Genomic DNA, 16,539 nt, shown 5'->3' with positions numbered 1-16,539 from the left:
TGGCAGAAGTTTTCAAGGGAGGTATTAACCTCAAGTCACATCAGCTTTCCAACATGTCAATACATACGCTCCTTCTCTTTAGCCAGTAGTGAGAAGGAGGCAGGTTCAGAAGGCAGTTGATCCCACCTATCTTTTTCCATTGGCAGGGGAGGAAATTAGGTGACTGATGAACTCTATTTTAAGAAAGACACAAGTTACCCAAACTGTCTATTCTTTGCTTTCTGGTACTATATGTGATGGCATCAGTCAGAGCTGACTGCATCTTCTCTGTTCATGAGGGAAGCGTCTGTCACATGCAGCATCTCCTGCATCATGCGGCACAGTCTATGCATCCAGTCAACCACTGTTAATGGTGGGTGTTATACCACTTGATTTCCCTTTTTTCATTCTTTGGAATTTTCCTTCCTATGAGGGTAGATCTGCCTCAATTTGTAACAGAGATGGAAAAAGTACTCTGAAGCAGACTGAGGATCATAAAGTGGTACCTTTCCTGTCCTGTCCTGTTGCTCTGACCCTTTTGCCCTCGTCTCCAGATTAGGCCATCTGTGAATCTTGTTATCTAGTACTGTGCAGAGCAGATCGTGTGACTGATCCCTTGGCACTGCCAGTGTGTTGCCTTGGCGGGTAGTGTGGGATGAAAAAAACACAATACATGCCTTTTCTGTCTGAGACTTGTTTATCTGCATGACATCCAGGCTGCTCTGGAAGAGCTCTCCTCTTGCTGATCACTGGCAACCAAAAACGAATCAAATGAAGGCAAAGTTAGAGAAATTCTCCTATACAAAGAACTGCTCTAAAACAAAGCTGCGTTTTTGTGGTGCATTGTCCTGGCTCTGTGTGAGCTCTGTAAAGAAACAAAGGAGAGCAGGAAGGAAATCTCAGCTGCTTAGTAAATGCCCTAATTTAATTTATTTACTGTTCCCTTCCCCCACCCAAACTGTTCTGCTAACCTGTTAGTCCCAACTCAGACAAGTAAAACCAGCTAATCTGATTAGTTCTGACACACAGGAGCAAGGCTGCTGGGAAAAGCTGGACCCTTACAGCTGTTTCAGGCTTCAGCTTCAATCATAACGTTATGGGTTTACTGAATGTACAGTGCAGTATGACAGGAGCCCGGCAGCATGTACACAAGTGAGCAGTGTGACCGTCACTGAAGATTTCTACCCTGGGTCTGAGGCTACTGGAGTACAAACCATGTTTCGTGTGACCTTCAATGTAGTGACAGAGAAAGTTACCTTCACCTTGGCAGCCTGCCCCTCCGTCACGTGGAAGGTAAGCTCAGATATGCATCATGTAAAAAGGTTGATGGCACAGTAAACTGAGTATCTAAACTGTTTTCCCAATCTTAAGCTGTGTTTCCAAAACCTGAAGGGGAGTAATAATGTTTTAAGCAAACTGCACCACAAAGTGGCATATGCATGACTGGTTGGAGTTAGGCTAAATGGATCTGATTCTAGAGAACAGCTTATTCACTGCCTTTTAAAGCTTTTCTCCTTTGACTTCTAAAGTAGCCAAATTCACAGTCACCTTCAATCTGGTCTGGAAAAGCCACTGTATTTATATTAACAGTGAATTCAGAGATATATATAAACACAAGCTACTCGTTTCTGTAAGGAAGGGACACTGTTTGGGGAAAGCTTTCAAGCTTCCTAGATAATTTAGGGTTTGCAAGGATTTGTGAATTGTGCCAAGGTATGATAAATTAGAAAAATTTGCATCCCTATGATAAGGGACTTGAAGCAAAAAAACACTAGATGCATAATTTACCTGCCATGGGTTTGTGATAAAATGTAACAGAAGCCAGAGATGCTTTGCACACCAGCTCATTCTCCCATTCAGCAATTCAGTTTAGATCTTCATTTCCTTGAGACAAATGTTCCCATCTCATTGTGAAGAGACCAGCATTGTCAGGATGAGATGGGACCAGGTTCATTGCCTTGCCTTTCTCTTCTAGTGAGCGTGTGCTTTCACTATAGTGCAGTTTGAGCCACTATCTTCTAAGTGTTGCTTTAAAAACTTCATTTTAGAGTCTGTTACTTATAGAGCAGTTACTGTAGGAACCTCATCTCTGTTGTTATGCCTTTCAGATGTGAGACAATTATGAATAACTAGATACAGTGGCAGAGCAGGGTATTCTTCTTGCTTTAAATGTTCATGATTTATGATGATGCATAAGTAGTTGTATCTTTGCTATATTGTTTTCTCAGTCTGGGACCTGTCTTTTCTCTTGACTTGTAAGGTAAGCACTGCCCAGAAGCTTCTATTAGAAGGTCTTTAAAGGGCCTGGTACAGTGTGTCCTCAGCCCAGATCTGTGCTATTTGTAGCATCATATGCTAAATAAACCACCATCTACTGGGGCAAAGTATATTTGGAGTAAAATTCAGATGAAATTCATTTTATTGGACAATGTCTCTGTGTGGGAGAGTTTATGGTGATATTGCTTTGGTTTCCCCATTTATTAGGAAAAATTACCTTCTCAAACATGCCTGTTCACTAAATGGTAATGAAAAGATTATTTCACCATGACATAAAGCGGCCTTACCTATGCTTGCTAATGGTGTGTTAAAGATTTTTCTGCCTTCATATCAGAGTTGTAAGTCCTTAGGCAAAGTGCCTTTAGGCTGCAAGGCACTTAGAATAGGTATTGAAATGGAAAAGGATATTGGATTTTACCATGCTGCAGTGTTCCTACCTGACCCTGGCTCATGAGCTCTTGGTACAGCAAACATGAATGTGAACATAACCCAGCTGGGTACTGCATTTCAGTGTTCATTTATTATGTCACTGAGGGCTGTTAGACACAAGTACATTGTAGTAAATCCCTCTGGAACAAACTGGCAGGTACTGAAAAGTGCATCCTGGCACACGTTTCCAGTTCTCCAGGTCTTCTGTTATTTGCATAATTTCAAGTATTTGATATATGCAATGTGCAAACATGAGCACATTCTTAAAAGTAAAAGCTGAAAGAAACTGTGGTATAGTACAACTTGTGGAAACGTAGTACATTTGTTGATGAACTAAGTAAAATATATGTGAGAAACTGGGCACAATTGTATGGAAAACCAAGATGGGATGCCAAGACAGCAGAAGAGATGGCTCTGCAGTACAGCTTACATAAGTAACGCGTAGTTTAATGAAAGCTTTGTGGAGGGAGGTAATTTTTTTATTGATCAGCTCTTACAGTGGGAAAAATCCAACAAGGTTTCAGGCACAGAAGCCTTCCGTTTTGACAGCAGAAGGCTAATGAAAGACACTGTTTCCCTGCAACCTTACCTTGTTTGTGTCCTTATATCAGCCAGAATAGCACTGGTACTGCAAGTGAATTTAAATCCTTTGAAGCTGAAAGTAGTCACATCACTGCTGAAGGAGGGAGGACAGAGACATCTAGTTTCAGACTGCTGAGTCTTCTATCAAGAGTAAGTGGCCAAGCCTGCAGATAATGCTGGGCTGTTCTGCTTTTCCACATGCCACAGCACGACCAGCAGATGAGTCTTGCGTGGTGCTTTTGTCAAAACATCATTTTGTAAAAGCTAATTTAATTAGATGTAGGGGAGGGTATGGATACAGGGGACAACTAGAGGGAAGTGACAGCTGAAAAGGCTGTTGATCAGTGCAAAATTCTCAGAGTTAAACACGCCTTTTCGCATAGGCACCAGTGCTTGATAACCAAAGCAAGAAGCAACCCTATTATAAACCATAAGCATCTTTATTATATGGAAGAGGGGGACTGGGCTGCTCTTTCTCACCTCTCTGTGTCAGGCTGCCTCCGCTCATTTCCCTGCTCCTTAGGGAACAGGCTGCTTGTATTTCTCGATCTGTTGACAGACATGGAGCTGGTCAGCAGTGGGTTGAGTACTCTGAGATATGTGTGGGTTACACAAATCAGACCGTGGCTGGTATCAGCTTGGCCAGAGCCCCTCTTCAAAGGCCTTTTCAGGTTTCACTCACATGAATTACTGTTGCATTTTCAATCAGTTGCTACTAATGTTCAGGGAGTCTTGTGCCTCTTTGTGTCCTATACCTGGTTTTAAGAATAGGTAACAAGATCATGCAGCTATTGATATACCCACGAACTGTTACCATTCATTTCCTAACTCGTGAATCGACAACCTGCTACTTAGATGAATGCAATTCAAATTCACAGGGTACAAGCAGATTTAGTTACAAAATGTACTCACTCATTGAGGATTAGCTATGCTTGAATCCTATTGATTTTCTCTTACCGTTGGTGTTTTGGTTTTGTTGAATCCTGTCTGAACTGTACGGGGGAGGAAGCAGCAAAAACTGCTGGTTTGTGGCTTTCTATTCAAAGCCATGAAATTCACTTGACAGGATCAACTTAACTTGGGGCTTTCTTGCCAGTTGATGCTTTGCTTTATCTCCCTGACATGGATAGATAAATAAGCTAGGGGTGGCTTTGCAGGCAGTTGGAGCCTGACCCGAACATGTTGCCAACTTTCAAAAGCTGCACAATGGCTCTCTCTCCCTAGCAGTTACAGCCGTTGGGGCAGGGACCTGTTGTCTGAAAGGCTGTTAAGAAATAACGATGTAAACTCCTCCCTAAGGATGGGGGAACAATGTTCAAATCCTATGGAGGGAGCAATATCTGTGATAAGAAAACCAGAAAAATTGGGAGCTTAGTCGTTTGTTTTCTTTCTTTCTGCAGCAAGTTGAATACAGTGCTTCTGCTTGTGAAGAGCTGGTGGGGATGCAGGATGGGAGGTGTGGGAAGTGGGTGGCAGCACACATCTTTTCTGGGTCAGAATAACCTTCCGTGCTGCTGTTTTAGAAACCTGGTTTAAATTTACATGGAGCTACAGTTGCCTGCCCTGTTCAGCAAGAGTAAGTGCACGTTAGTGAACAGTTTGTTATTACTTTGTTGTGGTAGTGCCTAAATACACCCCCAGTGTCAAAAACCGTAGTGGTAAATACAGTACAAAAAGAAACCGGCTAATCTATGGATTTAGGGCACTCTAGCAAAGGAGCAGACCATGAGCAGAAGGACAATGCGGTGATGACAGGTGTCATCTTCATGTGATGGCACCTGGGAGAGAGGTGAGTGCAGGCAGAGGGCAGTGTCTGTGGTACATGCTGCAATGGATTACTCTAGGGCTGAATCTAAGAAGGTCTTGCATTAGTCCAAGGAGCTGCTTTGATCACCAGATCCTGTTAAAGCTGGGGAGATGATGGAGTTGAGGAGGGTCAGCACCTGTGGGCAAAAATTTCAGCTTGTTCTTGGACATTGTTTTCAGCTTATAGAACAGTACATTTCTCCTCGAACTATAACCATTTCTAACTGTTAAATATAGAGCTGCTAAACACTTCCAAGTGTAAGTTCCCTTAAAAAACATCCAGAAACAGCTGTTGCTCTCAGTTTACTTTTGAACTGCTTTTTTTTCCACCTTGCTTTTAAAGAACTCCCCAATAAATACACCGTATACATCCGCTTCTGTGAACTTTGTTCAAGGCTCACAAGCATGTGCCTCTTTTCTTCTCCCTGCTTGCGAGTGCAGGCACACCCAATCTTGTATGGTTGTTAGTTAATTTTGTTGCTTTAATGCACCCAAAAGAGAGGTTGACAAATTCCCTTCACTCTTTACAATGTTCACAGTCCAGTAATAGTCTATGACCCCAAATACTTGTCTCAGCAGCCCTGAACCCCACTGCACACTGACACAACTGTCTTTGTGATTACGATGCCTGATTTGGGTGCTACTACCATAGAAGCAATTCCTTTTTGAGGTGATGACAATTTCTAGCAACAATCTCAGAACTTTATTACCTTGAGCCATGATGATAAGCCAAGGCTTTCTTCCTGTCATTATACTTCTAGGAGTTCTGTAGCTCCCACATGCCTCCACAAAGGTCTTGCTAGCAGAAATTTGCTCATCTTTAGAGGACTGAAATTCCTTTTCTCCCTCTCTTCTTGACCATTTTTCTTAAAATATAACACATCCAGCTAACATAAATAGCAGTATGTTCTTAGCCTCCTACCAAACCCTTAAATGAATGTGACTCAAATGGATCAGCAGGTTCTTGCTGAGCGGTCAGGTAATGCAGAAAATCAAGTCTGTGATCCACGTTTGAGCCCCAAGTCTAGTTCACCAGCAGATGGTAGCAAACATCTCCTTCCCTGTGAGAGCTTCATCTGGGGTTCTCTGAATTTTAAAGGCCTGGAGTGCCTCACTGGGGTCATTTGTTTCCAGTCAGAAGAAATAAGCTGTAAACAAAGTAGTTGTGCAACTCAGAACAAGGGAGAAGAACCACGGAAATATTGCTGCCATCAGGACAGAAGAATTAAGTAGAGGCCGGAACAAAACTACTGCAGTGACTTGCACTGAATGGCATGAGAAGCATTTTGGTGTCACTGTTATTGTTCTTGTGGTGACAAAAAGGGACCATTATTTGCAGTGTAGCAAATGAACAACATACAGAGCAGCACGATAAAATCGAAACTGCTCTGGGTCAGCTCTGCTTGTGTATGTTGATCCTTCGTCTTTGCACTGAAGACATGGAAAGTTCAGGATGGGTATTTTCACTAGAGGCTGTTTCTAGTAATTTATTCGGTTTTCCTCTGAGCTGTACTGGCTCTAAGTCTTTTACATTTTATATGGGCTGTTGATTACAACTCTCTCACTTCTGTATGCTACTCATTCAAATGGCTTGCTGTGACAACACTTCTCAGCTTTTTCCTGATAGCAGCTAAACTGAGAGACGGAGGAGAGGGACAGGATAAAGTGAAAGCTGCTAAACTGTGGTGTAATTCCCATAAGGAAATGTCTCTTCACTTATAAGACAGTACTGGTTAGAACTGGGCAAGCTATTTGTGTCAAATCACTGGATAAATTTTACCATTACTGTTTTCAAGTGTATCACCTCTACTTTTAAGTACCTTACTGGAGATTTGAAATTCTCCGACTCCTTCATGCACTGTTCAGTTCTGTAAGTAGTTGCTGGGAAGCACTCCCTCTGTGCTCATTTCTCCAAGTGGTTGGTGATCAAAATCCTGAGAGTTTGTTGTGTTGTCTGACTGGATATTGAAACTGATTTCTATGCTTATTTGCTGGAAATGAAAAAAGGTCATTTAAATATCGTTTAAAACAAGACAATGGCTTTTTATGGGTATAAAGATGTATCCCTTCTCCAGTGCTTACCGTATTCCGAGCCAGAACATATTTATTGGTTAAAGTTTTAGAATGGAAAGAGAAAGGAAGAAAATCAGTTACCGTATTGTGCTGACCCTTTCACAGCATGTCTTGCTCTGGAAATCAGCGTAGTACCAAGCAAGACTGGCTATACCTCTGTCAGTGCTTATGCCACGTATCCGAGGATTCCAGCTGAACTTGTCAGGATTATTTGTTGACCTTAAACCTTTCTATTTTCTTGCAGTTATTAGAAACACCTAAATACCTTCTATGCCTTTCGCAGATATATCTGGTCTGAGTCCTTTCAGCTCCACTGGCATCAGTCAGTGGTGTTACTGTTCATGTATATTGTCTTGAACTACATGGGCAGGGGATAAAGTCCTCCCACTGTGACAACACTTGTCTCCTACAGCTGTGCTATTGGCAGAGGTGACGATTAATCAGTTCCAGGGACAACTGAAAATTTTGCTTGGGAATTTTTGGTCCATATCTTTTAGCAGAGAGATGTGCTGGGAAAAGTCCGGACATGGGTGGACCTAATGACCTAATTTGACAGAGCTAGAAGGGGGCATGTGTCAGTGTCATGAACATTATCGTTTGGCAGTATGTAAATCTGCCTTGAGAAATCCTCATGTTTCATCAGAAATGCCGTAGCCATCTGAAGCCAAGCTTTGATTTAATGTAAATTTACTGCTGATTCAAATTTGTTCAAAACCACTGATAGATCTGTTTTATTGGGCTTTATGCCCAATCAGGTATAATTTGTCTACATATTTCCATTTTTATGCTAGATCAAGGAACATTTGTCCTCCTGCAGCCAGCATAAAGCCTCCACAAAAGGGTGAAACCACCGCACAACTTAAACTCTCTCCTGTGTAGTGTGTTTACTCTGTCTGAACTGCACTCACACTCTCATGTCTGACCAGATCTATTTTATACTTTGTGGTGTTTAACTACGCCATCATAGAACCACAAATGCAGGCATACAAGAAGGTGATGTCAAATGCAAACTGTGAAGTCAAACTTCTGTTTGATCACATTTGCTTTCCCAAGTGACAAGAGCTATTTTTTCCTCTAAATAGTTTAGAATTTAATCAGATAAGTGTAATGTGCAGGAGATCTATTAAGAGATATGCAAACAATACAACTGCAGAGACATACAGATGCATGTGTGCTATTTCAAATATTAAACTCAAAATGCATGCATTTACTAGTTAACATCAGCTCTACCTTTAGTCACCCTTTACTGGCCTGATACTAGAAAAGAATGTCAGAAGTGGTAGTCTTGTAAGATGAATCTGGGTAAGAAATAGGAAGGGAAGAGCAAATACATGGAAACTGAAAGCTGTCATTGGAGAGAATGCCTAGAAACCCAGTAAAATGCAAGTGGGAATTGCAAGGTCCTTGGTGAAGACAAAGAAGTGTTGATCTGAGCAGTATGGAGACTGGAAAATACAATGACACAGCACCAAAATGAAGAGGGGTGTATGTGTGAAGTTTAGGAATTGTCTTGTAGAAATATTTTGGGTTCTGACCAAAAAGAATAAACCTACTTTACGTGAAACACCGATTTTGATGACAATACATTATGAAATGATAGAGCAGCTATGTATTTTGCCCATGGGATTCAGTTTCTGTTCCAGTGCAGATACTGAGTAGACGTTGAGATGGTGAGTTGGTGACTGTAGTAGTACTGGGGTTTTATAACTCACTTAAACACTTTATGCCTTATTTAACAGCTCTTCTCACTATTGTTATTATAAAAGGAGCAGTTGCAAACTTAGGGCAGCTTGTTGAAATCTCCTTGTACAGCAGTGCTAATTCTTTCCTCTTTATACAATACCCATGCAACTAAAAGCATCCTAGGTTCTTCACAAAATATAGAAAGATGTGGTCCCAGGCCTAAAGTGCTTTCTGCTTTAATTCAAAGATGACAGAAGATGTGAGAAATGAGAGTGAGGTGGTTCAGGGATGAATGGGACCCAGAGTTCCTCTAAAGAGAGCACGCTGGTGTGATGTTTATGCAACATGAGCATTAAACTGTGTCCAGCCCCCCCCCCCCCCCCCCCTTCTTTTTGAAGTTAGCCTTATATTTTGCAGAAGCCAGGGTTGTATGACATTAACTGGCATTGAAAGAGTTCTGAATGGTGACAGTTTAATTTTTTAATTTTGATAAGAGCTCTTGTGTATCACATCACAAGCTGGGACATTAAAGAAATATGTGTCAATTTATCTTAATATGCCATATTGTAAATCACAATGATTTACCTGCTGCTTTAAAAGGACTTCAGCAACCTCTGAAGCAGGGACAGCAACCTTCAAGTGCTCAGGGGTGAGCAGCTGAGAAAATGCATATTACATACATCATTTAACTCCCAATGTGGCCACAAAATGTGGTAGAAATATTTCCTGAGCTATACTCTGTCCAAGTTTCTTATAAGGCCAGCAACTTCTAATCAGACTTGAAATCCCAGTGGGTCTTTTCAAAACTGGTCTCAGCAGCAAGGAATATTTAGCAGTGTCTGACTGCTGCATTGAACCTAAAAGTGCTGTTCACAAAAAATGTTCCCTGGCAACACCTCCTCCCTAAGAGCCAAACAGAGAAGTATAGTTTAAAAATCTTTATTTACAACTGAAGAAAAATAATCCTTTGCCTTAGTGAGCTTCAGGTGGTTATTGAGTCTCCATAGAGCAATATTCACCTCTTCCCAAGGAAACTGGCCAGTTTATACATGTGATCATGGATCAGACTGCACTGGTTCCACTGCTGTTACTGATCCTGAAGGTTAGGAAAAGAGGATACTGCATGGAGTTCCTCAGGTCTCACTACCTTCATAACCAAGACTGAAATGTCTCCTTCATACTGGCTGTGGGGTCCTCTGTGATCAGAGAGGAGTGGTGGAATAGCTTCCTTAGGTAGGTGCTTCACGTTCAGGGACAGAGGTGACAGACAGACATCTAGCTCTCTGGAAAGACCATGCCATTTACTTCCTTTCATGCTTTTAAGCATCCATCCCTCTGTCCTTTTTGATTAGGCAGCCCTATCTGTCTCTGAATTAGATGTGATCAAATCCTAACACCTAGTACTTCCCAAGGGAGGGTTTCAGATGACCACATTGATTATGGCAGTGGGTATTTTCTTAATGTACATGAAGAGAGATTTACATCCTACAGTGATCAAGAAGTAGCTCTGTAAGGGTGTTACACTGGATCACCTTTGTCACTATGATTTCCAGCACCCAAACTGAATGAGCAGCCTAACCAAAGCAGGGATCCAACATATTTGTCAAACACACTCGAAGTCCCATTGTTTGACTCTATGCAGAATTTAATGAATTGGTGCCTCTGAACATTATCTAGCAACATGCTGGCCTCTGCTGGCAAGCCCCAGGCTTGCTTGTGCCAGTTTTTCAGGCTCTGTCCCTCACACCCAGGCAGTGGCAGGGGGCCATGGGCAGCGCTGAATTTACATACAAATGAGGAGGAATTTTTAGCAAGTGTTCTCCAGTAGAAACTCATTCCTTCTTGTTTTCCTTATTTCTCAATCTTAAGGTGGGATGTTTTACCTCTCTGTCACTATCTGTTGGTTCATTTCCAGGCTGGACAAAGCTAATGGGGGCCCAATTAGGTCCCTAATTAGGACCCTTCCACTGGTGCTGCCTGGGCCCTCCAGCAGGGAGGGGCTCTGCTGCCTCTGCTCATGTGGCACTTTTTTCAGCAAAACGGTGCTGGGAAAGAAAAAAAAAAAGTGTTTAAAAGAGGGAACTGGAATGAACAAAAGTTTTTCCATTTAAAGTTTATAAATCACTAGATAAAATGAATGAAACTGTGAGAGGTGCATAGCCCAGGGTATAGAGCATGCAGTATGACAGACTTCTTGTTATCTTTTCTCTGTCTTGCCAGCCTTCAGGCAATAATGTAACCAAGCTCTGGATGAACACTGTAAGCTCAAAGATAAGCTGAGAAGCTTTTGCCATTTAAACCTCTTTAAGGTCCTAATGCATTAACAGGAGATTTACATAGACCAAAAGTTACATAAACAATCACTTCTCAAAACGTTCTCTTTCATTTAGGTGCCAAAATTTGACTTCTCTCTGAAAGCCAAGGTATTGCATCAGCATTTAACACTAGGGCGGCCAGTTCCTTCCCCTGGTGACAGCACAAGGCTCCTGCAAGTACAGGACCCTGAAGTTGTATTTTGGGAGGTCAGTTAACGTGCCTGCATGTAGCCTGCAGTCTTTGCTTTGGTAAAGAGTATTAAAGTATATGGGGTTTAATACTTTCTTTGGTTTGACATTAAACCAGGCATTTCTTCACATTAAAAAGCTGCCATTTTGACCTTTACCATTATATTAGAAAGCAGTGACAGGCTCAGCTGTTTGAAGGAGTTGTTTGCTTTCTACAAAGTCAGATTAGCTATTCCAGTAACACACTAGTATTGTACGCTGTTATAACCATTAACCAGTGACTCCTCAACACAATGAATCTCTGTATTTTGCAGAAACTAGAGCACTCAGTGGGTCCAGTGCCCATTATCTCAAAGGTTTTTGGACCAGGGTTTGTCCCTGAATTACAGAAAACATTAACCATCCTGAAACACGCTTCATTCTCTTCAGTTACTGAGTCCTTGGAATATCTACAGATTTTTTTTACAAGATATAAAACATCTTTGCAATTTTTTCTCAATATTTTTCAAGAGAATGGTTTTGAAGTGGTCACTAATTACCAGTTTTAATGACCAAAGAGTCTTATTAAGGGAGATCCATAAGGACCAAGTTTTTAGGTTCAGAAGCACGTAGTATGTTCACTTCTGGAGGAAGACTAGGAAGGGCTGTGTATGTGCTTAGCCCTCTCTTACTAGACAGAGTCATCGCTGTTTCCAAACTATGGGCCTGGCATGCTCTACACGTGTACCAAAAGCCCTGGTCCCTCAGTCATCTTTACAGGGAGACATGCTGGACTGTGCAGTGGATCCCACCTACTCATATTTTTCCAGTGAAAGTAATGTGATAGTTCAGGGCCTGAAGGAGCAATCTGTATATATACATATCTAAAATAATATATATAAAGTATACATCTGAGTCTTATCTCAACAAGCACTCAGTACTCAGCCAGAGAATGGACCTTGATGCAAGAGGTGGGAAACATTCCCAGATCCCATGTTAGATACTATCAAATATCAGATTTATAAAGCAGGAGGAGAATAACATTTCTACCTGTGAGCAATGCACAGTTCATTTGTCTAGTAACTGAAGGACTGGTTGTCTAAGATGATGAATAATCTGAGCTGCTGTGTTTCGGAACTTAAAAATGTTACTAATGAACATTAGTCATGATGGTGACTAATGTTCTTGTTTGTGCCAATGTTTAGCCAGTCTGAAAAGATGTAGGTTTAGTAAATGATCTCCAGACTTTGAGATTCTGCCCAGTTCTACACCCGAAGCTCAACAGAAAGAGGGAATCATTTATACCACATTGAAGTAAAGAAAAACCAGAGTAAAGCCATTAAAGCAATAGGACAAAGGCCCAGCTTTAGTCAGGGTACAGAAAAGTATTCAGCTGTTTTTGAAAGCTGGGCTCCTCCTCTCAGTTGCACTGCATTCACTGCAAGATAACTCTTGCTTTAAATGGAGGGAACTGTTTATAACTTACTGAACCCATAATTTAGAAGAATTTAGACATAAAGCTTCATTTATCGGTCAAGTAAAGTAACCTCAATCACTTGGAATATTGTAATTGCCGCCTTTAAGCTGTAAAGCTTGGAATCCAAGCTTGCAGGCTGAACTCTTCTGAGGAATTAATTTTCTCCAATTAGAGATCTCATTGCTGTCCTTGCGTTGTGAGCAGTTCTGTTTGTTCCTTTCACCGTTCTTTGCATTTTTGTTAGCAGCACAATTTACTGCAGCCTGCCTGTGTGTAGTGAATCCATAATGGATTATGGAAATTTGCTGTAAAAGCCTAACCTTTTCTGATATTTGTATTAGGGTTTCCCAGTACCTCTGTATGTTTTGATTCTCTAAGAGAAAGTAGTTATTTCAAATACTGGTGAAGAAATTAACTTTAAAGTCTACCCAGACACATGAAAACTCATCCTTCCAAAAAAATTATTTCTTACGGCCTAAAGTAATGCAGATGTTATTAGCTGAGAGAAACTATTAGAGGATATAACAGACTCCTCATTAGGTTTCCACCAAGGCCAGTAGCATTATTACAAATACAAAAGAGTTAAAGTTATCTTTGGTCAGATATACACTGCAGAGCATGTGATCACCATTAATATGGATCTCAAAAAGCTCTGTAATGTGGCTCAGATCCAGAAAGATGGATGTTTATCTGAACAGTTGTATTAGTGAGATGCATTTGCAAAGTATTTTAATTTCTTGTGCCGGGCAGGGGTAGCGCAAAGTTGCAGCAAGAATGAAAAATTATCTGAGTTTTCCAAATATTACCTGATGTTCAGTATGGATTGGATGCCCATATGGTTGGTAGCTCTTACAGTATCTTGGCAGCTTTTCCGTTCTCAAATCCATATGCTTCATACAATAATGAGCAGGTTCCAAGAAATGTACTGAGCTCATCACATCCAAACCCAACAGATACTCTACTGTTACGTGACTTTGGAAAGCAGAGCAACTGTGACTGGGAGTCAGAATGAGTCTAACCCTGTAAGATAAAATTCTGACTTCAGATAATTTTCATTATTTTAGCTCCTTTAAAATGGCTAAAAGCAGAGTGAGGGAAGGTTTGATTCTGAACTGGGCAGTTAACCTGGGAAAGGCACCCTCTGACAGTCATTAACTTATATGGCTCCTGATGGGCATAGCATTGAATATTTCAGCTGATGAAAGGATACAGTGTTTTGGACATTTGAGGTCTAAGCTAAAGCCTTATACATCCAGGGAGAAGCTTTCCCGGCTTTGGATCACTCTCTTGAGATTTAATTCAATGTCAAGTCAAGCTGGATCTGTTTCCTGAACAAAAACACAGATACAGGCAGATAACAAAGGAGCTGCTATATTCTCTTAGACAAGCAGAAAGGGAGAAGATTTATTTCAGAAGCCTCGAGATAATGTCTAAATCCAAAGATGCAGAATGGGTGTGCATATATATCCTCTTAAAATTATTATGACCACAGTATTCCTTGATTTACTGACAGCATGGTCAGGCAAGCAGCACAGAACCAGCCTGTTAAGTTATGTAGTAACTGCAATGCAATTTCAAATCCTTTGCACTGAAGCTGGTTTAAGCATGCATGCTTACAAGGCTTCATAAGTATCTTGGCCACTCTCTTCTTCCAGGTAAAGGGATGGTCTTTTTCAGCTTTAGGATGCCCTGGTTGGACCATCTTCTGACCCTGAGTGTCATGGAACATTTAAAAAGCTTTTAAAAGTGAATTCAGACCTTAAAAAGAAGTTATGGAACTAGTAATGGGAGAGGAAGATGTAGAAACCTACAGCACCATCAGCCCTGAAGACCTTTGGTTTTGATTCAGCTCTGTCAGTGCAGCCCCTTGAGGTTAATGGACCATTCCCTTGTGCCATTGTTACTGCAGTAACCTACAAGAGCAATTTGCAGCATTTGGAGTCTTGTTTTACCTCTTGGTGAAATAAGAGATTTGTGTTAATGGTAGCATCACAGTAGGCAGGGATGATGCTGTTTTGGTATAGGGGGCTGAGTCATCCCCTACCTTAAAACTCCTTGGTTTTAGAACACATTTTGTGTTTTAAACTTACACATTACCTGTTGAATAACGGAGAAGAAAGCAAATGGGAACTCATCTGGTCTACTTCTAGCATTACTCGGTTTGCAGCCTAAAAAAGATAAAACTTAAATATTACAATATTGCAATGAAATACACAAATTGGGCAGGACTCACATACTTGTGTAGCTAGAGGGACTGATACACTATTCACTCCCCCCTCACTGCAGACTGAGTTTTGATGAACCACAGTAAAACCAATACCAGGGGGCAACAACATTTGGGGAAAAATGCTGACCTTGATAGTATATGGTGCTTTCTGACATATCTATGCATAGAGATCTTTTTTAATATTTAGTTACCACTATACCATGCTTTCCATCCACAAAATACATTCATAATGGAGCTGCATTCTGTTAGATGTTACCCTCATGGTTGTGAAGATTTCTGCCCCAGAAGATTTACAAATCAATAATTCTAGTTGAGTTTAAACAGAAGTTATTCAGTAAGCAAAGCTTTAGAGGTCTGTTTCCCGCTTATATTCTGTAATGACCGCTGTATTTTTTGACATGCTGTGAAAGGAGTTGCCTGAGCTAAAACAAGGCTTGATCTGAAGAAGCTATTGACCTGCTTGTCTGACAGCTGTCAGATATATTTAGTTCCCAGTAAGCAAGATTTGTTTCACCTGGGGCTGGAAGTTCAGGGCCTTGCAAGGCTGGTGCCTGTGTTCCCATTAGTAGAGCTCCGCTAGATCACAAAGAGAGCTCTTGTGAAAGTCAGACTGCATCATCATGTTTCCCCCTTGCTATCCAAGCCACCATCAAATTCATTTAGTTTAGAGACAAAAAGATCTTGTCTATGATGGGGAGTGGGATATTGTTCTGTGAGTAATTTTAAATGGGCTTAGGGTCAGGGATATTTTTTTTTTTTAAGAAACTATCCCATGATCTTTGTTTTTAGGAATTTCCCTGTTATTTGATCTACTTTTTCCTTTATTGAGCTTCAACGTAATGTCTATACCAATAACACCTGTATGTGAAATCATGGTAAAGCACCTTTTCTGCAGTTTATTTTTGAACAAAATACTTGAAAAATAGTCTTGGAACCTACATGCAATTAACTTAGCAGATTTTATTACTGAAATCCTAGAACTATTAAAATCAGTAGCAACTCCTCATGACTTTAATAGCTTCAGAATTTTATCTTTGTAAGGAAGATACTAGTGGGGGGTTTCCCCCCTCTATGACCTTTAGAACTAGCTGACACTTCAGTAGTGCAATTGCAGCACAGATTGCTAGAAAAGTGTGGAGAACATAGCAAAGATCAAGGGACAGCTTACTTCTGGTGAGAAGGCATTTTGCTAGCAGATGTATTCATACTCTCTGTAAGTGTACTTTGAGAGCTTACTGAATATTGCTTACTTTAGAACAATCCAGTATTATGTTCTACGAATTCCTGAAAGACAGATTTCCTTCAAGAAGACTTAGAGCCTGTTTCAGGGGAGGTGCAGCGCTATGAACTTATGACATGTGAGCTTCCCACCAAAGTGGGTATGGCTCAGCTCCTGTCACAGATATAGTCTGGCATATAAAGCTAAGCCAGCTCTGGTTTCAGCTGTCCTTAATGCAGCAGGCTTTATGATATGTTGGTTCAGTATTTGTGGACTGGACCACTGAACTATCACTGTAGTGCAG

General features: G+C 41.0%; 1 protein-coding gene across 2 annotated transcripts in view; it reads left to right on the top strand.

The window, feature by feature from the left end:
* The first annotated feature begins 1,179 nt into the window (after positions 1-1,179).
* The window catches only part of SPATA13 (spermatogenesis associated 13), a 161,092-nt gene continuing 145,732 nt past the window's right edge, over positions 1,180-16,539 (top strand). For both annotated transcript variants that reach the window (XM_056328872.1, XM_056328869.1), the window contains exon 1: positions 1,180-1,272. In XM_056328872.1, the coding sequence (XP_056184847.1) occupies positions 1,195-1,272 (78 nt within the window). In that variant the 5' untranslated portion in view covers positions 1,180-1,194. The remainder of the gene's footprint in view (positions 1,273-16,539) is intronic.

The sequence above is a fragment of the Falco biarmicus genome, chromosome 2 (genome assembly GCF_023638135.1).
Source record: "Falco biarmicus isolate bFalBia1 chromosome 2, bFalBia1.pri, whole genome shotgun sequence".
Taxonomy (NCBI): Eukaryota; Metazoa; Chordata; class Aves; order Falconiformes; family Falconidae; genus Falco; species Falco biarmicus.
Note: the sequence above shows the minus strand (reverse complement) of the source record. Positions and strands in the feature narration are given on the sequence as shown.